General features: G+C 40.8%; 1 protein-coding gene across 1 annotated transcript in view; it reads right to left on the bottom strand.

The window, feature by feature from the left end:
- Positions 1-514: 514 nt before the first annotated feature.
- abca5 (ATP-binding cassette, sub-family A (ABC1), member 5) overlaps positions 515-23278 on the bottom strand; it is a 41447-nt gene continuing 18683 nt past the window's right edge. The window contains exons 14-38 of the mRNA XM_039788594.1: positions 22724-22862; positions 21415-21505; positions 20535-20674; positions 19548-19667; positions 18040-18241; positions 16407-16573; positions 15591-15718; positions 15210-15347; positions 15010-15123; positions 13860-14030; positions 12850-12963; positions 12446-12583; positions 11752-11820; positions 11572-11663; positions 11266-11389; positions 6943-7060; positions 6707-6798; positions 5444-5619; positions 5091-5166; positions 4437-4531; positions 4169-4288; positions 3113-3265; positions 1993-2072; positions 1019-1074; positions 515-888 (exon numbers count right to left, since the gene is read on the bottom strand). Coding sequence (XP_039644528.1) covers positions 748-888; positions 1019-1074; positions 1993-2072; positions 3113-3265; positions 4169-4288; positions 4437-4531; positions 5091-5166; positions 5444-5619; positions 6707-6798; positions 6943-7060; positions 11266-11389; positions 11572-11663; positions 11752-11820; positions 12446-12583; positions 12850-12963; positions 13860-14030; positions 15010-15123; positions 15210-15347; positions 15591-15718; positions 16407-16573; positions 18040-18241; positions 19548-19667; positions 20535-20674; positions 21415-21505; positions 22724-22862 — 3054 coding nt within the window. The 3' untranslated portion in view covers positions 515-747. The remainder of the gene's footprint in view (positions 889-1018; positions 1075-1992; positions 2073-3112; positions 3266-4168; positions 4289-4436; positions 4532-5090; positions 5167-5443; positions 5620-6706; positions 6799-6942; positions 7061-11265; positions 11390-11571; positions 11664-11751; positions 11821-12445; positions 12584-12849; positions 12964-13859; positions 14031-15009; positions 15124-15209; positions 15348-15590; positions 15719-16406; positions 16574-18039; positions 18242-19547; positions 19668-20534; positions 20675-21414; positions 21506-22723; positions 22863-23278) is intronic.

Raw genomic sequence — 23278 nt, 5'->3', positions numbered from 1 at the left:
GGTTGAAAGAAACCCAAATGTTCTGATATAGAAAACTTTTTGAAAATGGGTCAAATTTGACCCCGAGGACACCAGGAGGGTTAAAGTGTGAGGAGGTGTGGGTCAGAGATGTGCTGCTTTGGTACGATCGCGGATGGATCCCAGTTTCTGGTAAAAAAAAAAAAAAACAGCTTCACAAACACGACAGACAAAAACATGTGAAGAGACGAGCGAACACACGCAAATGCATCACGCAGAGGAGGACGGATGGAAGGGGTTGCGAAGCATAAATATTATATATTATTTATATATTCTTTTTGTTTTTTCCTTTTACCGACTCCCTGTGAAGATTTAAAAAAAAAAAAAAACACTGATATGAAGAGGTGTTGCACGAGCGTGTCGAGAAAGACTGCATGCCCCTCGGTCAGTGCCAGTCAGAGAACACACGGAGCACCAGAGGACCAGGGTCACACACACACACACACACACACACACACACACACACACACACACACACACACACACACACACACACACACACACACACACACACACACACACACACACACACACACACACACACACACACACACACACACACACAGTGAGCCCCCCGCACACGTCTGTCCCGTTCCTTTAAGGGCGGTGGGCGTGGGTCTGCGTGGAGCGGGCGAGTGCTGGTCTGAGCCCTCAGGTGTCGAGGCCTGACAGGTTTCAGGGAGGGGGGGTGGTTCTGTCCCGGTCGGCCACCCCCCCCTCCGCTGGGGTTCAGAGCTGGTGCACGATGCTCTCTGTGGGGTTGACGGGGACGGAGCCGTCCTGGCGCAGACGCTGCCACTGGAACGTCGTGCTGAGGGAGCCCACCTCGTCCTCCTCGTTCTCCTGCTCCTTGGCGAACTCCATGAACACCTGCGGGACGGGGGACACGGAGGAGAGGGGTGGGACAACAGGAAGCGGGCACATCAGCAAATAATGAACTGCAAGTGGAAACACTTCGCTGTGTGGTCTGTAAACGAGGATCTGAAACGGGCGTTCATACCTGCTCTAAGGTCGACTGGGAGAAGTTGTACTCTTCAAAGTTGAACGCTTGCTTGGCTGAAGATAAACAGAGATTAAGAAGATAAATTACACTGATTTGATTCTTTTCATTGTCGATTCATGCGTTTATTATTTTCTGGATGACTGGATTAGTTGTTAGGTCTCTAAAATGTCAGAAAACTGTGAAAAATGTGGATCAGTGTTTCCCAAAGCCCAAGATGACGTCCTCACATGTCTTGTTTTGTCCACCACATATATATTAGATATTCAGTTTGACGGTCACAGAGGAGAGAAGAAACTAGAATATATTCACATCTAACAAGCTCGCATCAGAGAATTTGTTGTTGGCGAATAATTTAATAGCTGACAATATTAATATAATATTTGCAGCTCTAAAAGTTACATTGAATGACTCAGCAGATATGCATGTATATGCACTTGGAGAGTTTGTTCCGATAGTCCGGTTGGTTTGGGGCGGTGTGAAAGCTCATTCGAACCCTTTACGGACTGAAGATCTTAGTCAGTCGGGTTCGGTCTTAAATTCTATCATTTTACACGGTGATGCGTTTCCATTAGTGCGAAAATGGATGCTGAGGAGGTGAAACGGAGGCTGGCCTCTGGGAGGACTTATTATATTTCTTTGTTCCAACTTCCAAGTAGCCTATAGTCTACGTTAGTCATGAATAAATTATGTTAAATTTATAAATGACTAATTCTTGGCAAAAGAGCTGTGTGCGTGCGCACATTAAATAATGTCGGGCTCTAAACGGGTTTGGGCTTTTAAAAAGCTGTCAATCAAAATGTACTTGTCAGGCTCGGGCCGCATTCTGTCGGGCTCCGGTCTTGTCGGGCCTAACTTTTAAGGCCCAATTACAGCTCTAGCCTGTACTGTTCACGTGTGTGTGTGTGTGTGTGTGTGTGTGTGTGTGTGTGTGTGTGTGTGTGTGTGTGTGTGTGAGATGAGCAGTGACTCACCACTCTCTAACTCAGAGAAAGACTTGGCCAGTGATTTGACATCCTCCATGGGGATCTTGTAAACCATCAGAGTAGCAAAGCTGCAAACAACATCAGCCAACAGAATTAGGCGTGCACATCTAGTATTGTGTATTTCATTTCTTTAAACAAGTGTCAAGTGAATGTATTGATATTTTTACATTTTATTTTATTCATCTTGGAGCATTTAGTGACTCTGTTCATAGTGTTGCATACACATCATTTATTAAAAGGGTAACTACCTTTTTGTTTTCTCAAACAATTCTTTCCTATGTTTTTGTGTCTGAGTGACTGACGGGAACAACAATCTTTGACATTGGTCCAGTATTAAGTGAGATCGCTGCAGATGATAGCGCCGAAACAAGCTACAATGTAAGTTAATAGGGGAATTGTCCAGCTTGTATTAACCTTCACAAAAGTGCTCGTTTTGCCGCTGACAGACTCAAATTAAGTATCTGACAACATTATGGAGGTCGACCTTTCCGTTAAAGAGTAATATCCCTTTTTTAAAACATCCGCGAAAGTTTGTTCGCTAACCCCACCAGACTCCATGTAAATAAGCAGTCATTTTATCATCGTAAAACACACTTAATTCAAAGTCGACAGAAACTACATAAAACTATGAAAGCCGTTTTGGCATGTCTTTCCACTTTTCCAACCATCACAACTCTAGTTTTGGTTGAAATAAACAAATAGTTTACTGACTTACATGTGAAAATATGTTGGCTCTATACACGCTAAAAGTACTGTTTTTTTAAATGGAGTCTGGTGGGTTTAGCGCTAGCAACTTCAGAGCCATTTCTGGTTAAACAGAAAGGTCTCAGAGAGGTTTTAAAGGTCCATCTCTGTAGGGATCCTTTCGATAATGTTGTCAGACACTTAGAATATTACACTGAGCCTGTCAGTGGCAAAATAAAGCACTTTTAGTGGACCTTTTGTTGTAATAATTTCAAATGGAATGTATCTTAGTTTCTTTTATTTATTTTATGAGATCTTTATTCATCCTTTTGTAATGTTTATGAGGATTATATGCCCCCTATCTTCCACCTTTTACAAGTTGCAATGCACACATGGGCTCATTGAGTGGGTTTTTGGGTCTCACCTCTCCTGCCGCGCAGCGTGAGGGAAGATTCGGAGGATCTCTTTGTGCAGCAGCGCCACCGGCTGGAGCCCCGTCAGCTCCTCTCGGAGTTTTACCTCCAAGCTGTAACCTCGACCGTATTTCCCTTTTAAATGTTGGATGGAGCCGATACATCTGATAGAGCATAGAACAGTCTTTATTGTTATTGTACATGTACAATGAAATTGGATGCAGTCCTATCAGTGCAAAACATCAGCAAAAGTGCAAAACAGGTGAATAAATAAATATAAAAGAGCTGATAAAAGTCATCATAAAAAATATATATAAAAACAGACAGGAAAAGAAAGACACAAAAAAGACAAACCACAAATACAAGACATTCACTGCACGATTCATCTTTAATACTCAGTAGTGCAGTTATGGCTTTTGGTTTTAGCTATCTATGATTGTTTGATTGCTAACGTTAGCGCAAAACGCCATTCAAGGGACAGCCTTTGTTGTGTTTGATTGCTAACTCGTAGCCAGCAGTGAACCAACTTCGTTACGTAGGTCCATTTTTATTGCATTGACATTACAGAAGTCTCTCGGTAGCAGGTTCTTGTCGGCTACTTCAGCCTCTAATCTAGAACGGACATCAGGGATCATGGCGTGAAAATGTGATGCCTTATGCTAAATAATAAAGTACTGCCATGTAATGTACCTATATTGTTATTCTGTGGCTAACAGCACAACAGATCTGTGTGAAATCTGGTCATTGTCGCAACGTAACTCACACCTGTCCTCGACTCACATCAGTAGTGACACTAGTTAACATAACACTTGGTAGCAGGAAACGTTAGCCTACCGTTATTTTGAGCAATCAACAAGTTGTTATTTAATGTCACCCACTCTCGTTTTGTGCTCTTCTTTTTTTTTTATTTCATTTTTAAACTTAATTTTTTTTTTTTAAGTATCGGTTCAGCCACCGGCACCACTTTAAAAGTATCGTTTCAGCACCAGTAAGGAAAAAAACCCAAACCATACCCAACCCTAGGTATGTGTCCCGTCAAAGAATGGCGTACCGCTGTGAGTACTAACCTCAGCTGGCCGGACACCACGATCGCCACACGGTCGCACACGGCCTCCGCCTCCTCCATGTAGTGCGTGGTGAGGACGGCTCCCCGCTGACGGTTCTTGAACGCAGCACGTATGGCTCTCCTACACAGAAGATACTGAGGTCAGAGGCTTTAAATATGGCTTGTGTGGGGGAATGTCCTTCATCACCGAAATACATTTTATTTAAATAAAAACAAGTTACCAAACCTGTCCTTGGATGATCAATTTTTTTAAATGTATATAGTCTTACCACATGCGCTGTTTAGACTTGGGATCCATCCCAGATGACGGCTCATCCAGTAAAACGATCTGAGGGTTCCCGATCATACTCAAGGCGAAGCACAACTGTGAACAAACAAGACGGTGTAGTCATTTCGGATATGTTTTTGCTGTTTGTGCAAACTGATGCCTAAACCGGAGCATTTTGGCAGAGATTCAAGTGGGTACCTGGCAAAATGTGTCCAACTCTTAAATTATAAGTCCAGTTGATATTTTGGGTTTAGAGTTTTTATAGATAGGGTTGGGCATTGTTTGGATTTTAACGATTCTGATTCCAATTGCGATTCTTCCTTTCGATTCTGGTTCTCATCGATTCTTTGAGGAGTGGAGTTGAAACGGGTCACATGCTTATTTCACAAATGAGGAGAGTTTTTTTTTTTTTTATTCAATGGTGGGTTGCAGTTTATCCAGGCGTAAAACAAAGCCAGACTAGAGCGCTGCTTACTGTGCGCCATGGCTGCAACACAACAAGCGCCTGGCTGCTACGGAAACCAACCTTTTGCATGTTAAATTTAGAATAGATGATCGGATTTGAAACAATCAAATCCTCATAACGATTCCAAGTAGGAATTGGTTCTTGATGCCCAATCCTATTTCTAGTAACAAATGGGGACCGTGTTCTCACCTTCCTCTTGAGGCCGGCTGACAGGGTCTTGGCCTGTTTGTTCAAGTGGTCCTTTAGCTCCAGAGCGTTCACCACACTGACAATAACAACAACAGTAGTCACAAAACAGTCAGCAGCTTTTACTCTCAGTATTCCTGTATATCCTCCATCATTAGGAAACTAAACTTAAAGAGGCAGTAAACCAAGTGTTTGATTATTCCCCCTTGCACATTCATTTGCTTTCTGTCTGGAGTAGGTTCCTGTAGTACAGGTTCCTGTTATCATCCACTCCCTACGCTGAGTATTCAGTCATGTTTATGTATTTAAATCAGTCATGGTGGTAAATGTGTGTATGAGAGTGAGCCGAGGCTTACCGTTTGATGATCCCCGGTACGTCCTGTCCTTTCAGGCCCTTGATGGCAGCGTAGATCTCCAGGTGCTCCTGCAGGGTGATCCGGGGCCACAGAGGGTTCACCTGAGGACAGTAGCCCACATGTTCCAGAGGATTGTCCACGTGACGAAACTCGGTGCTATAGTCCCCCATCAGCACCTGGACAAACCAAAACAGACGGTCAGTGACAACATTATGTTCCACAGCCTTCCATCAATCTCACTTTGTCTTTGGCGCCCGGGTAGCTTAATTGGTAGAGCGCGTGCCCATGTATAGAGGTTTATTCCTCCACGCTGAGGCCCAGGGTTCGAATCTGACCTGTGGCAATTTCCTGCATGTCTTCCTCCTCTCTCTCTCCCCTTTCATATCTAACCTGTCCTGATGATTAAAGGCGGAAATGCCGAAAAACTAAATCTTACTCTCTTTATTTTGCTAGGATAAGGAATTTGTTTACATTCCATCTAAAAAAGTGGGTTATAATACATGATAGAATTATAGCCATGTGAATAATTTAAGTGATTGGGCTCCTACAGTTACATGAACCACAGTTAGTTTATAAAATTCTATTAAACTCATTAAACATCCGGTTGAAGTAGAATCATTAAAATTAATAGGTTCATTAATCATATGTCTTTAAAGGTGCAGTAGGTAAGACTTATAAAACTAACTATCTGTATTCTGTATCTGTACTATAATCTGTCATATCTGCTGAAACTGACCCTATGTTCCATTAGGACTACATGTAGCAGATAATAATAATAATAATAATAATAATAATAATAATAATAATAATAATCCAGCTCCTCTGGCACCACCTACAGCCTGTAGTGGGATTTGCAAAAATCCACCGCTCCCTGTTCAGATGCACCAATCAGGGCAATGAGGGGGGATGTCTAACTGAGGGAGGGACTGAGAAGTTGTCGATGTTCAAATTTTTTGGCTAAGTCCTGCATTTTCACAATCCTACCTACGGCACCTTTAAGTTGATGTAGACTTGTGTAAGTACAGCTTAACCCAACATCAATATAAAAACACATTTAATTAATAGGTTTACCACACATTTACTTTAAGTTTTTAAAGTTTTAGTTGAAGATAATTCCAGATGAGACGACCACAGATGTGGAACTCATGCATTCACTCATTTAACCCCAGAAGGTTACATGAGTAAAAGTCTTGGACGTGGATCAGAAACCAATATTCCACCATAGAGACGAGGAGAGTAGCTTCAGTGTTATGTGTGCTGTACCTGGCCTGCAGTGGGGTCTGTGTCGCCTGACAACATGTGCATGATGGTGCTCTTTCCTGCTCCGTTGGGGCCCAACAGTCCGAGAACTTCACCTGAAGAAACAGATGTTAAATTTTTCCTAAAATGACGACTTTGGCTGAATATTTGTCACAATGGATTAGAGCAGTCCAAACACACCATGTCTGGTTACCATGCAATTAAAGCGTTAGTCCACTTGACAAAAAAAGTTAACATACCTTTGCGAACACAGAAAGAGATGTTCTTTGTGGCCACTTTCCTACTCTTGTTCAGAGAAAAACCTTCTCTTTTGCCCTTGTACTGCTTCCTCAGGTTACTCACAACCACCGCGGGTTTCTAAATGGACGAGACACAGCGAAGAGAGAACAAATTAAACTTCTTAACTGTGAAAGAAAGTGATCACAGAACAAGAAAGACAAGTACAGGGACACATAAAAAGCTTAAAGAGGTGATATAAGGTAAGACGGAAACATATGACAAAAACAAAATGCAGAAAAATAAAAACAGAAGGCAAAACAAACAAGGGATAGAAGTTCAAACTGCTGGGTATGTAGCAAACGAGGCAAAACGCAGGAGCAGCAAAACTGTGTATGCAGATGGATGTGTAAAAGTGTGTGTGAGGCTAGTTGGTCATACAAGATATAAACATAAATGCACATATACATATACTTTTATATACATATAAATACACACATACATACATACTATTTTCTCCTTTTAATGTGTAAAGGAGAGAGAGGGAAAGAAAGAGAGAAAAAGAGAAAAAATAAATAAATATAAATCATATATCACTGTCTTGGTGTGTGTGTGTGTGTGTGTGTGTGTGTGTGTGTGTGTGTGTGTGTGTGTGTGTGTGTGTGTGTGTGTGTGTGTGTGTGTGTGTGTGTGTGTGTGTGTGTGTGTGTGTGTTCGAACCATCGAAGGAGCGAGCCCAAAGCACAGGTATCACAGCGGTACACAACAGAAGAGCCAGAATCCTCCAACCCATTCAATAACTGTTTTATGGTTAAGTAGAGGCTGATATCTTTGGTAGGTAACACCCCAGACCCTCAGGAGGGGGGGTGTTTACTCATCCTCATCACAGTCTCACCTTTACTTACGTTTTCTGTTATTAGTAGTTATGAATCTGGAGATCACCAGCATCTATCCATCATGTAGCACTAAACATGCACTAAGGAGACTCCAACGAAACTGTTAGTTAGTGTTGTTGTGTGACTTTGGTGTTGTAAAGGGTTAGGAACTAACAAAACTAACAAATGAAATGGTCCATGGCATCAAAATTTCACTTTATAATGTTTTTTAACATTCATATGAGTTCCCCCAGCCTGCCTATGGTCCCCCAGTGGCTAGAAATAGTGATAGGAGTAAACTGAGCCCTGGGTATCCTGCTCTGCCTTTGAGAAAATGAAAGCTCAGATGGGCCGATCTGGAATCTTCTATCATAAGCTACAGACACAGAAATGGCACATCCTAAGGAAAGCTCATTGTGGGACTGGCTCTAGTGGCTGTAATTCTGCACCAAGGCTGAATTTCAGGAAAGAGACTTCAGATACAGTATTAGGGGACCACTAAGGTCTATATAAAAGAGACTTCAGATACAGTATTAGGGGACCACTAAGGCCTATATAAAAGAGACTTCAGATACAGTATTAGGGGACCACTAAGGTCTATATAAAAGAGACTTCAGATACAGTATTAGGGGACCACTAAGGCCTATATAAAAGAGACTTCAGATACAGTATTAGGGGACCACTAAGGTCTATATAAAAGAGACTTCAGATACAGTATTAGGGGACCACTAAGGCCTATATAAAAGACACTTCAGATACAGTATTAGGGGACCACTAAGGTCTATATAAAAAGAGACTTCAGATACAGTATTAGGGGACCACTAAGGCCTATATAAAAAAGACTTCAGATACAGTATTAGGGGACCACTAAGGCCTATATAAAAGAGACTTCAGATACAGTATTAGGGGACCACTAAGGCCTATATAAAAGAGACTTCAGATACAGTATTAGGGGACCACTAAGGCCTATATAAAAGAGACTTCAGATACAGTATTAGGGGACCACTAAGGCCTATATAAAAAGAGACTTCAGATACAGTATTAGGGGACCACTAAGGCCTATATAAAAGAGACTTCAGATACAGTATTAGGGGACCACTAAGGCCTATATAAAAAGAGACTTCAGATACAGTATTAGGGGACCACTAAGGTCTATATAAAAGAGACTTCAGATACAGTATTAGGGGACCACTAAGGCCTATATAAAAGACACTTCAGATACAGTATTAGGGGACCACTAAGGTCTATATAAAAGAGACTTCAGATACAGTATTAGGGGACCACTAAGGCCTATATAAAAGACACTTCAGATACAGTATTAGGGGACCACTAAGGTCTATATAAAAAAGAGACTTCAGATACAGTATTAGGGGACCACTAAGGCCTATATAAAAGAGACTTCAGATACAGTATTAGGGGACCACTAAGGTCTGTATAAAAGAGACTTCAGATACAGTATGAGGGGACCACTAAGGTCTATATAAAAGAGACTTCAGATACAGTATGAGGGGACCACTAAGGTCTATATAAAAGAGACTTCAGATACAGTATGAGGGGACCACTAAGGTCTATATAAAAGAGACTTCAGATACGTATGTATGGGGACCACTAAGGTCTGTATAAAAGAGACTTCAGATACAGTATTTGGGGACCACTAAGGTCTATATAAAAGAGACTTCAGATACAGTATTAGGGGACCACTAAGGTCTATATAAAAGAGACTTCAGATACAGTATGAGGGGACCACTAAGGTCTATATAAAAGAGACTTCAGATACAGTATTAGGGGACCACTAAGGCCTATATAAAAGAGACTTCAGATATAGTATTAGGGGACCACTAAGGCCTATATAAAAAGAGACTTCAGATACAGTATGAGGGGACCACTAAGGTCTATATAAAAGAGACTTCAGATACAGTATTAGGGGACCACTAAGGCCTATATAAAAGAGACTTCAGATACAGTATTAGGGGACCACTAAGGTCTATATAAAAGAGACTTCAGATACAGTATGAGGGGACCACTAAGGTCTATATAAAAGAGACTTCAGATACAGTATTAGGGGACCACTAAGGCCTATATAAAAGAGACTTCAGATACAGTATTAGGGGACCACTAAGGTCTATATAAAAGAGACTTCAGATACAGTATTAGGGGACCACTAAGGCCTATATAAAAGAGACTTCAGATATAGTATTAGGGGACCACTAAGGTCTATATAAAAGAGACTTCAGATATAGTATTAGGGGACCACTAAGGTCTATATAAAAGAGACTTCAGATACAGTATTAGGGGACCACTAAGGCCTATATAAAAGAGACTTCAGATACAGTATGAGGGGACCACTAAGGTCTATATAAAAGAGACTTCAGATACAGTATTAGGGGACCACTAAGGCCTATATAAAAGAGACTTCAGATATAGTATTAGGGGACCACTAAGGCCTATATAAAAAGAGACTTCAGATACAGTATGAGGGGACCACTAAGGTCTATATAAAAGAGACTTCAGATACAGTATTAGGGGACCACTAAGGCCTATATAAAAGAGACTTCAGATACAGTATTAGGGGACCACTAAGGTCTATATAAAAGAGACTTCAGATACAGTATGAGGGGACCACTAAGGTCTATATAAAAGAGACTTCAGATACAGTATTAGGGGACCACTAAGGCCTATATAAAAGAGACTTCAGATACAGTATGAGGGGACCACTAAGGTCTATATAAAAGAGACTTCAGATACAGTATTAGGGGACCACTAAGGCCTATATAAAAGAGACTTCAGATACAGTATTAGGGGACCACTAAGGCCTATATAAAAGAGACTTCAGATACAGTATGAGGGGACCACTAAGGTTTATATAAAAGAGACTTCAGATACAGTATTAGGGGACCACTAAGGCCTATATAAAAGAGACTTCAGATACAGTATTAGGGGACCACTAAGGCCTATATAAAAGAGACTTCAGATACAGTATTAGGGGACCACTAAGGCCTATATAAAAGAGACTTCAGATACAGTATTAGGGGACCACTAAGGCCTATATAAAAGCATCCAAAAAGCAGCATGTCATGGGACCTTTAAACTAACTGATGGAGGCAGCGGTAGAGCAGCAAGTCCCGTGTTCTGCGAGGTTTTTTTTTTTTTACAAAGAAGTCTGGTGGCTTTATAGAGCGTAAAGGGCTATATAGCGTACACTTCAACTGATTTCGATGTTTTTAAAATCCATTTAGCAGCTGCCCTCGTCCACAGCAGTACATTGTTTAGCTTACGTGTCGGTACTCACCATCTACTGTAGCTAACACACCGACTATGGATAAAACAACCCCCCTTGAAAAATATCCAAACCATCCCTTTAAGCTCAGTCAAAAACTCTTTAGGTAAACTGGCTCATATCTGGATCATCCGCTGTGACAAGATTCAACAGCTCCTTATTTTCTTGTACCAGAAGATTAGATATCCACTTACGTCTTCGCAGGACTGGCAGGTGAGGGCCTCCCTCACTCTGGCCTTCTCCATCTGAACATCCTCATCCTCGTTCAGCGCCTCTTCTGGATTTTTCTCCACTTTGGGCTTTGACTTGGATGAGATCCTGAAAATGCAAAAGAATCTTCCATCATTATGTCATGAAGTTGAACTGACACGAGTCTCAATTCAGACTACGAAGCTTGAACGGTTCATGTGAAATACATGAAACAAACCTATATGTTAAAAAAAAGAAGTAATAACGAGGGAGCGTGTGATCAGAGTTAGGACCTAAAATCTGATCATTACCTGCAGAACTGATCGTTTTTCATCGTCCTCCCACCGTAACGGATCTCAAGCCAACGGAGCAGGAAAAGCAGCAGGATGCACTGGAGATACGGCTGAGCACAGAAATGAGAAAATAAAAGCCTGAACACACACATTCTGCAGTCTCTATTTACTGAACGTAGCAAAAAGTTAGATACATACAGCTACAACCGCAATGAGCAGGTTCTTCCACAAGAAGTTCTCCTCGTACAGAGAGGGGAGGAAGGTTGCCTGTAAACGGGGAAAAAGCATCAGTGAGGGGGCTCCTGCTCATATAGAAGCCACTGTCTTAAAAAGAAACCGCTGGCACTTTGACATCTCCGCAAGCTTACTTTTAATGGTCCAACGAAAGCACCCTGAACTATTCTATATGGACAAGTTAAAATGTATTTGCAATATACCATAAATCAATAGAAAAGGCTTCTCTGGATGGGTTGGTTCCAACACCTAAGCCTGTCAGCGGCAAAACAAGCACTTTTGTGAAGGTAAATACAAGATGTACAATTGCCCTATTAACTTACACTGTAGCTTGTTTCACCGCTGTCGACTGCAGTGATCTCATTTAATACTGGACCAATGTTAAAGATTGCTGTTCCCATCGGTAGTTAGCCTTTAATCATACAGTCTACAGTACAGTATGTGCAGCCAGAGAACCAAAACCATGTTTTTAAAAAAGAGGCTTAAAATAAACTAAAATCTGCATGGAACCATTGGCAAGTTGGTGTTAATTCTCAATGGGTTCATCCCTTCCATATCATGTGGTCTGAAATAAAGCTGTATGCATGTTTTAAGACAAAACTGCAGAGAGAGAGAAACCACTGAAAGGACTGAGTGGTTGCCCTGGTGAAGCTCCTACCTTGGTGATGCAGTTGAGGCAGCCCATAAGAGGGTAAAGAGGGTTGAAGAAACACAAGGCGTTGTGCAGGTTTCTGGTCAAACCAGGGCTGTCGTTCACAAAGGACAACTGAACCAGCGAGGCTGACACCACACACACCTGAGAAATAAGTCACTCAGTCAGATAACACCCAAAAGACGATGATTAGATAGACCAGAATTGAACTAAACCTGAAGCTCTTGCAGTATCGTCAAATGTACAGCCAAAATAATAAGCCCTGTTACTGCTTATTTTAGGTATTGTGATCACAGGTATTAATCTCAAGGATTTCAGGAACACATTTTATGGTGCTGCTTGAAGTTCACGTTTTGGACGCTGGTTACACGTGTATTTTCATTGTGTATACACATGGCATCCCGCCTTACCATCATGGAGATGACAGAGAAGAAATCTCTGTTGCTCTGGACTCGGGCAAAGCCGAAAGAAAACACATAAGCGAAGAGGATCACGGCTGGACCAAAGCCAACAGTACACAGGACCTAAGAGAGGGGAGGAGACAAGTCACGAAAAAGGGACTTCTTTAAGTTTTCATGAATATTACCAGCAATATTAGTCTCGCATTGCCAGACCTTCCTCCGCAGCGCTGTGGAGGAAGGTCTGGCTAGTCCACACAGCATTCTGGGATGGGAGAAAAACGGGCTCTGGTTTATTACTGGTTTTACCCTGCAGAGATCTGAGGAGCAGTTAACCATAGTCCTCACAAATCCACCGGAGGTTAGAACACCAACACAGAGACAGAGGAAGGGGGACGGACATCCGGCCGAAAATAAGTAATTTCAGGCGGCACCAATGCGATCCCGGAAGTGGAATGTTGTGTATATAGACTACATCAATATTAATCTAATATTAATGCATCATGAATTTGGTTTTGATTTTTAAAATGTTTAGCGGCTTAATCAAAAAGATGGAATGAAGAGGGAGTCCTTTATTCAGAAATTAAGATAATTTTTTTTTTTAACCAAGGGGTGGTACATACAGTTGTGCTCATAAGTTTACATACCCATGCTAAAGTTGACTACAAAGAGGAAACAAAAAAACATCTGTTGGAAATTGATCTTAATGCCTTTAATACAAAAATGAGGAAAACTCCAACCTTGAAGGACACGAATTTTCTTTGTGAATGAATAATGTATCGTAAATAAATAAATGTTCTTCCTTAAAACACAGGGGGCATAAGTCAGTCCACCCCTATGTTAAATTCCCATAGAGGCAGGCAGATGTTTATTTTGAAAGGCCAGTTATTTCATGGATCCAGGATACCATGCATCCTGATAAAGTTCCCTTGTCCTTTGGAATTAAAATATGAGCACAACTGTATAATAATAATCTTGTGTGATGTATGCGCGAGCCATCCCGTGTAAACGGCAGTACGGACCACAGCGGTGAGGTTGCTGGACGTGAGCAGGTTCCCAGAGTGGAAGGAGAAGAGGACGGTGCTCATGGAGCAGAGGATGAGGTAGTAGAAGGGGATGTCCACGGCGGCCTGGCCGCACCAGTAGGCTGACGGCAACAGACCGGAGATACGCAGCGTAGAGCGACACTTGATCTGAGGGGAGAAAAGAAAACAGGCAAATATACACACAGATGAAGATATGGACCAATATATTTAATGTATTATTACATTAATAAATCAGTAGGGCTGGGTTAAAATGATCAGTTCTCCAATTCAAATCGATCTTTGATTGAGTGAGCTGATCCAGAAGTCGAGAAGCCCGATTGGGTTTCTTGCCAGGGCTTTGTTAAAATAATCGATTCTCCAAAATTCAGAAATCGATCTTTGAATATATCCCTTTTCACCATGGATGTATAAGTAAAAAGTACTTTAACCTAACTTTTTGGGGGTCAATTGTTAATGTAAACATCAACATGGAGCATTATAAAACATATTTGAGGGTTGCTTCTTGCTTGTACAATTTACCGCAGAAGTTCTCTGAGAATCCTTTTTATATCCAAGTTAAACTGGTATGGTAACTGAAATTCATAGAGAAATATAGAATCGAATCGTTTTGACAAGTACCCAGCCGTACTAATCAGGACCAGGAATCTTTGGGAAAGCCAGCAGTAACGGACACGGCAGAGGAATAGAAAGAAAATAATCTAACTAATTGCTATGAGTTGCTTTGTGCACTAGAGGAGGGGGACCAATGTACCGAATCTTCTGGCGACTGTATCTAACACAAATCACATAAACATGACGTACTTCTGTCATATGTGATCCCCTTCTTTCATGGGTCCTGCTGCTCTCTGCTTCTTAAAACTGTCCAATAAAGCTGTCCAAGTGCCACAAAAACATTCTTTAAAAATGATGCATGTCAGGGAAGGAGTGCATGATGCATTTCCCTATATAGAGCCCTTTGCAGTAAATTCACTCCTCTCTCTCTGTCTTTTTTTTGGTATAAAAATATAGTTACAACTCCAAATTTAGAAATGAACCAACTTAGTCAAAGCTGTGTGTGTCCGTGCAGTGAAGTGCAATATTTCTTCCCTTTGTGAAATGAAATGATTATTGGTAACTCAGACATTACCTCTCGGTCTCGAGTGTGGTCCATTGCGAAATACGCAGGCATTCCAGCTGCAAGCATTCCCAGTATGATGGCCTCTATGTAAACCAGAGCGTAGGACATGGCATCCGGGATTTGCTGAGGGGTGTCACAATGGAAACATTTAATTTATTTAAAATGGCACAGGGAAAACAGGATAGATACAATAACTAACGAATACTCACATAATCAAATGGTTTGGTCCAGGTTCTGATCGGTTTAGTACCATTCAGACCTTTCAGAAGAGCGTTGCTTAGTATATTGACAGCCATGGGTAAGGAGTGAACGGTGGTGCTGTTGAACGCGACACTGTATCTGAAACCCTGTTCACAGACAGAAACCAAAGTGTTAAAGAGTGCCACATCTTGACAGTTGAACTCCACTCCATCTAAATATAATGCACTCTGTTGGAGGACTCGGCAGCACTCAAACAAAGAGCCCTTCATCTGAGAACACCACGTCAACAGTAGGTGGAGGTGAGCCCACATCTGATGCTCTCTCTCCTGTTTCATCAAATATCTGGTATCAAAAACTAAATTCAATCTGTCCAATAATAAATAAATGACCTTGCTGGATCCTGTGACGTTGATGGCGGCGCTGTGGGGAGCTGCGGACATGTAGTCGCTGTGTTTCATCATATCCACTTGGATGTCCTGAGACTCCAGGTTGTGGATGAAGTCAGAAATATCAGAGCCTGTTGGCACAAGAAAAAAGCATTGCTGACCCACATGCAAGAAAAACTATCAGAGAGAGCGCACACAGCTTTTCTTGTTGAAAACATCAGACCAGTTGCTTCATTTTTTTTTTGTTCTTGCTAGGCCACCATCAAAACCCCTGTCCTCAGCCAACCATTACTTCGCAGTGGAGTTAAATGACGGTCGGGCATTTTTTCCCCGCTCTGAGTTGAAGTTTTTTCAAATCGAGGCATTCAGGGCGCTTCTGCAAAACAACCCGAGGCAGTTCAAAAACAGGTAGCAAAAACACTTTTCTTTCATTGAATACAATTCCAAAAAGCCACGCCAGGCTTCTAAAGTGTGCTCTGTCTGATCGGGGCCAGAGCAGTTCAAAACGGAGAGAATGGAGTGAGAGTAAATGATTATTCAGAGGGTCATCGTCAAGGAGGTCGGTTACAATTGCACCCGTGGGACAATTCTTATCGATTCCCGTTGCAGTGTAAGTTAACTGTTGTACAGCAGTTAGTATCCCATCACAATATTTACAGCATGAAGCACTTTCTGACAGAAATGAGATCTGAAGTCTAATTGAGAGGACATCTTATTTAAAAAAAAAAAAAAAAAACCTGAAAACATGAACCTATCAGCTGGTAGCCTCCCAGGAACAAGACAAAATCTTTTCCTTTAGAAAATCTCAAGTGGACTCACCTGTGGAGTTCTGAACCAGGAGGCTGGTGGCGTATCTCCGTGGCGACTGGTTCCTTTTGAGGAGGTAAACGGGCAGAAACTGACGGCCCGGGGAGTGTATCTGGATGTTTCCTGTGGCCAGAGATAGGACCAGCACAGCAGCAACAAACACCAAGAACAAGGTCAGGCTGCAGGAGAATGGAGGGGGTGAGGGTTAGAGAGACGGGACAATCACAACACACAAGTGCAGATTCTTTATAATCCAGCACAATATGCTGTAGATCCATCAATTTATTTCAATCAGATATCTGATCAGCTGTCTTCATATTCTATGAGGATAATATATTTGAATGTCCGGTTACTTGATTAGGAAGTTCATGTTAGCAAATGAAATATTTGCATTAGTGATAGACCGATTATCGGTCTATCACCGATTATTTGCCTGATAACCGATAAGGTTATTGAATTAAAAAATACAGCTCTGTGTCTGTCCCTCTGCTTCGGTTTCACTCACCACTGAGTCTGACTTAATGTCCCGCCCACAACACTATCGGACTGTCTGTTACTGGGTATTGTGTTGAAAGTTTCAAATTTATTAAATGATTGCTCAAAGGGTAAGTGACCGATAGAAACAACAATCTTTGAAACTGGACCAGTATTAAGCTTGAACGCTTGACCGGCAGCCACAAACCGGGCTGCAATGTAACGTTAACCCAATGGGGCAAATGTGCCTCGCCAATTTGGTCCACTAAAAGTGCCGTTTTTCCCACGGACAGACTCAGATTAATATTCTAAGTGTCTGACAACATTACAGAAAGGATCCCTTCAAAGATAGACCTTTAAAACCTCTTTGAGACCTTTCTGTTGAACCAGAAAAAGCTCTGAGGTCGCTAGAGCTAAACCCACCAGAGAGAAGAATACTTTTAGCGTGTATAGAGCCAACATATTTTCACATGTAAATCAGTAAACTATGTGTTTATTTCAACCAAAACTAGACTTGTGATGGTTGGAAAAGTGGAAAGACAACCCAAAACCGCTTTTCATAGATTTATTTTGTTTCTGTCGACTTTGAATGAAGTGTATTTTTACGATACAAAAATGACCGTTCATTTACATGGAGTCTGATGGGTTTAGCGAACGCAATTTCGTGGATGTTTTGATGTTCAAAAAAAGGATCTTACTCTTTAACAGAAAGGTCGACCTCCTCAGAATTCCTTCCCATAAAGTTGTCAGACACTTAGAATATTAATCTGAGCCTGTCAGCAGCAAAACGAGCACTTTTGTGAAGGTAAATACAAGCTGGACAACTGTCCTATTAACTTACAATGCAAAAAAGCAGTAGTTATCCTTTAAAGCCTTTAAACAAAGTTTTGTGTTGGAGTTTGTAACATTCCAAAAACCTAATTTTGACTTAAAAGATTTTCATTTTCACTGTATATGCATATCGGTTCCAAATATTGGTTTTATTAACTACTAATAATCAGTATCGGCCTTGAACAACGAGTATCGGTCAATCCCTAATTTGCTGTAATTTTACGACTACATTTGTAAAAAAGCTATTTTGTGTACAGGGTCATGTCTGACAACAAGCTCAGTGTCTCAGTCCCGAAACTGGATCTCGTTTTCAAGAATGGTTTTGTCTCTGAACACTCACGTGTAAACAAAGGCCTTCCTCTCCCGGCGCATGTTGAGCATGTGCAGCCAGGCCACGGTGCTGAACTGCTGCTGCCACAGAGCGTGACCCGACACCACGTCCGATTGGCTGTCTGAGAAGGTCAGCAGCCGCTGGTCTGTGTCGTCCAGAGAGGCGTTGTCACATTCATCCTCGGTCTGCTCCCGATTAAACACACTGTAGTCTAGGGGTGGGGAAGAAAAATCTATTCTTGTATGTATCGTGATGAGGAATGTAACAATTATTACATAATTGTCTAATCGCAATATTTTTTAAGTAAGTAAGTAAGTAATCGCCGTTTCTTTGCTTAAAGGTGCAGTAGGTAACATTGAGAAGATCCAGGACTTAGCCCAAAAATGTGAACATCAACAACTTCTCAGTCCCTCCCCCCTTTCAGGTAAAGCCCAAAACAGTCTCCTAAGCCCCTCCCCCCACAAGGGCATTCATTTAAGAAAGTTTTATGATAATAAAGAGCCGTTGTTTACTTCATAGGCGGTGTACTTGTGTTATTACATTACCTCGGTCACATGACGGTTCAATATATAACCAAAAGATGGATCCTAGGATTCATTCAAAGCTTTAATTTGTTTGAAAAAGTAAATAATAAATGAATAAATAAATAAATAAATAAATAAATAAATAAATAAATAAATATCTTTAAATTTGACTGAAAGAGACAATTACAGTATAATGTTAATTGCAATTTTTTCTGAGATAATCAATTGTAAAGCAATATTTGGAAACATTACAGCTCTAATTGTGATTTCCCCAGAATCTATATTTTTTAATTTTTATTTAATCTAATTCTTTTTCTTTTTTTAACCAATGATTGACCTAAATATTATTGGTTATACCGTACCGCCGATGTCTACTACATCATATCCGTTTCCTGCAAAACAGACTGGAAGCAGAAAATCCATGTGATGTTCTTCTTTAGAAATGAAATAAATGTCAGACTGACTGACACGTGATGTGAATTCTTCTTAGAAAACCATTTCATTTTTAGAAATGTCTCCTGATATATTGTCTCTAGCAGGAAAAGAAAATTGCAACACTCAATACTATCGAATCGCAATGAATGAAAATTGCAACACAAATCCAATCGGCACCGTCTGCATCTGTATCGTGAAAGAATCAAATCGGGACAAAAGCATCACCCCAGTCCACCTTTAGTCTGAAGACATTAAACACAAAGCAGTGTTTCCTCTATGTGGATTTTGTAGTGGCAAAATATCTGCCGCCACGGTATCAGAAATAGGACAATGTAGTCGCGGTTGCCTTTTAAATTATCCTGCTGGTCACATTGCAATTTAACAAGTAGAACTATTCAGAGGTTATTGGGCCCATTGTGGGGGCTGTTGTTCGGACAGACCTGCCCCCACTGCAAAAAAATACATCCTAAAGGAAACACTATACAGACGGTCATTTTATTGAATTAGGAAGTAGTCTGGGATTTTCTTTATGCAACGCTGTTTTGGTAACACACTCACCAGCTTGGTCCACTTCAGCCTCGGACTCCAAACGAAGAAACACATCCTCCAGTGTTGTCATGGAAACCCCATAGTTGGCAATTCCCAGTTTGGGTTGACTGTCGAGCTCCGAGAACAAGCCTATGAATGACATATTAATAATAAGCACTTGCTACAGTTAACAGTCAAAAATGAGTCATTGCTTTAGCATTTGTGTTGGTAGGGTTTGTGTAGACCGAGAGAGGGCTGGCAGTAGAGCTGGGCAATATAGCGATGTTACATCGATATCGTGATAGGAGACTAGATATCGTCTTAGATTTTGGATATCGTAATATCGTGATATGACATAAGTGGTGTCTTTTCCTGGTTTTAAAGGCTGCGTTACAGTAAAGTGATGTACTTTTCTGAACTTACCAGACTGTTCTAGCTGTTCTATTTGCCTTTACCCCACTTAGACATTATATCCACATTACATTACATCCAATTACTTATCTAACTTCTTATCTAAAATCTAAGTGGGAAGATATTTTGTTAGAGCACCAATTATCAACCATAGAATATCGCTGCAATATCGATATCGAGGTATTTGGTCAAGAATATCGTGGTATCTGATTTTCTCCATATCGCCCAGTCCTAGCTGGCAGTCAGAGGAAGCTAAATGGGGTCATCCCCACTTTGGCCACTCACCCACTTCTCTACACATTACATACTTATCATTCCAATATGCATCTGGCACACTACTCTGCACTGTTACTTTTTGCACTTTACATCCCACTCCGTGTGTACTTGTCTTGATATTATGCCTTATTTGTATATTATGTTATGTGCCCATATGTATATTGTTTTCTCTATTGTATAGTATGTTTCTATATTACTATTTGTCTACTGAATGTTTACTACTACATGTCTATTTGTTGAATGTATAGAGTTAACACCTACCAAAGTCAAATTCCTTGTGTATGTAAGTATACTTGGCAAATAAAATGTACAAAGATAGTGTGATCTGACCTGAAAATGTGTCAATGCTCTCAAAGGGCAGCGTGAAGGTCAACTCTGCCTTGTGCTGGCGGGACAACGTAGCCTTGGGAACGTGCTGCGTGATCAGCGCCGTGATATTTTCAGCTTCACATCCGTCGTTGATAGACATTCTACGTGGGAGGAAAAGAGACTAGTTAAATAAAGACCTATATGTGGCTGACATAGGTTGTTAAGAGTGTTATAAAGTCTCAGAATCAAGAGTCAATACTTTGAGATTCAATACTTTATTGCCATGCAACTAAGTTGCTAGGAATTTGGTGCAGTGTGCTCATTAGACAAAAAACAAAGCTTTCATAGCAGGAAAATCCATACCCGTTAATAACACATATAGACACAACCCCCCCACAAATGCAAACCATAATATCCTATAATAAATAAATAACATAGACAAATATATTATATATATGTATTTAAATAAAGTGCTCAATACATTGTAGTAAAATCTGTTGAATTATTCTTTAAGTATATTGTTACTAGAGCTGCAAAGATTAACTGATTAGTTATCAACTATTAAAATAATCAACGTTTTTGATAATCAATTAATCAGTTTGAATACTTTTTATGAAAAGAAAAAAAAGAAAAAAAAAAGAATTCTCCGATTCCAGCTTCTTAAATGTTTCTAGTTTCTTCACTCTGTTACAGTAAAAGGGATTTAAGTCCCCAATTGTCCTCAATGTTTTGTTTGTCTTTTGTAGGATTCATACAGGATTTCATGAATTTATCAGGCCATCTATAAAATAGTTCACCAATGGGCAACTAAGATTTTTAAATATCCAAAAATGGCTCACTGGTCTGTGACTTGTAGCAGCTGAAACAATAAACTACCACCAGGGACGTAAAATCTACTCGCCTGAGATGATATCCAACACCACACTTGATCTTGAGATACAGAGAAGAGCCGACGCACTTCAGCTGTCCCTGAGAGATCACAGCTTTGCGATCTGAAGAAGAAAAAAAAGCATCTGTGCTTAACAACAACAACAAATTCTGTGACACAGTGAAACTGAAGTGGGCTAGAAACTATGTCTTCAAAGCTTCACTATAAATGGAAAAACTGGAGAAAATTGGCACTAAAGATTAACACCTTGAAGTAGCTTATTCCTAATTTCTAGGAGCAGAATTTAAACGTCCTATGACATGCTGCTTTTTGGATGCTTTTATATAAACCTTAAATGGTCCCCTAATACTGTACCTAAAGTCTCTTTTATATAGACCTTAGTGGTCCCCTAATACTGTATCTGAAGTGTCTTTTATATAGACCTTAGTGGTCCCCTAATACTGTATCTGAAGTGTCTTTTATATAGACCTTAGTGGTCCCCTAATACTGTATCTGAAGTGTCTTTTAAATAGACCTTAGTGGTCCCCTAATACTGTATCTGAAGTCTCTTTTATATAGACCTTAGTGGTCCCCTAATACTGTATCTGAAGTCTCTTTTATATAGACCTTAGGGGTCCCCTAATACTGTATCTGAAGTCTCTTTTATATAGACCTTAGTGGTCCCCTAATACTGTATCTGAAGTCTCTTTTATGTAGGCCTTTGTGGTCCCCTAATACTGTATCTGAAGTGTCTTTTATATAGACCTTAGTGGTCCCCTAATACTGTATCTGAAGTTTCTTTTATATAGGCCTTAGTGGTCCCCTAATACTGTATCTGAAGTCTCTTTTATATAGGCCTTAGTGGTCCCCTAATACTGTATCTGAAGTCTCTTTTATATAGACCTTAGTGGTCCCCTAATACTGTATCTGAAGATTCTTTTATATAGGCCTTAGTGGTCCCCTAATACTGTATCTGAAGTCTCTTTTATATAGACCTTAGTGGTCCCCTAATACTGTATCTGAAGTCTCTTTTATATAGACCTTAGTGGTCCCCTAATACTGTATCTGAAGTCTCTTTTATATAGACCTTAGTGGTCCCCTAATACTGTATCTGAAGTCTCTTTTATATAGGCCTTAGTGGTCCCCTAATACTGTATCTGAAGTCTCTTTTATATAGACCTTAGTGGTCCCCTAATACTGTATCTGAAGTCTCTTTTATATAGAAATTAGTGTTCCCCTAATACTGTATCTGAAGTCTCTTTCTAAACGTTTTCATTTCTAAGATGGGAAGATTTCTGCCTAATGGTTTCGGTGCCGGTTATGTAACCGACAGAGTTCTTACCGGCAAGAATGTCCGCCTCGTCCATGTAGTGGGTGCTGAGGACCGTGACTCTGCCGGCTCGGCGGCTCTGCAGCAGCGACCACACCTGGTGTCTGGAGCAGGGGTCCATGCCCGCTGTGGGCTCATCCAAGAGCAGGATCTGATGGGAGCAAACACGATGCAGACCAAGGTTGGATACCGAGACCCTGTGCTAATACGGCACCGGTACCTTAACGACCGGTATCTACCGGACCAAAACGCAGATTTCAGTGCCTCATTTAGGACTGTATAACGTTCAAAAAAAACTTTGATACTGATACCAATACCGTGACTTGTATACCGGTTCCTGAACGATACGGTTGTCGATACCAATTTTTTTTAAATTCAATAATAATAATAATAATAATAATAATGAATTACAACACTGCACATTACGGCACAAATCCTTTATTTATCAGCTCCTACTACGTGAGCCCCGTCTCTGTGTAACGTCGAGTTTTTCCTGCGTGTCTCTACGACGTCTAACGTTAGCCAATCAGCAGCATTATTAGATCTTGGTAGAAGCATGCTGCATGC

Source organism: Perca fluviatilis, chromosome 21 (assembly GCF_010015445.1).
Source record: "Perca fluviatilis chromosome 21, GENO_Pfluv_1.0, whole genome shotgun sequence".
In the NCBI taxonomy this organism is placed as follows: domain Eukaryota; kingdom Metazoa; phylum Chordata; class Actinopteri; order Perciformes; family Percidae; genus Perca; species Perca fluviatilis.
This window is presented reverse-complemented; position numbering and strand designations above follow the sequence as displayed.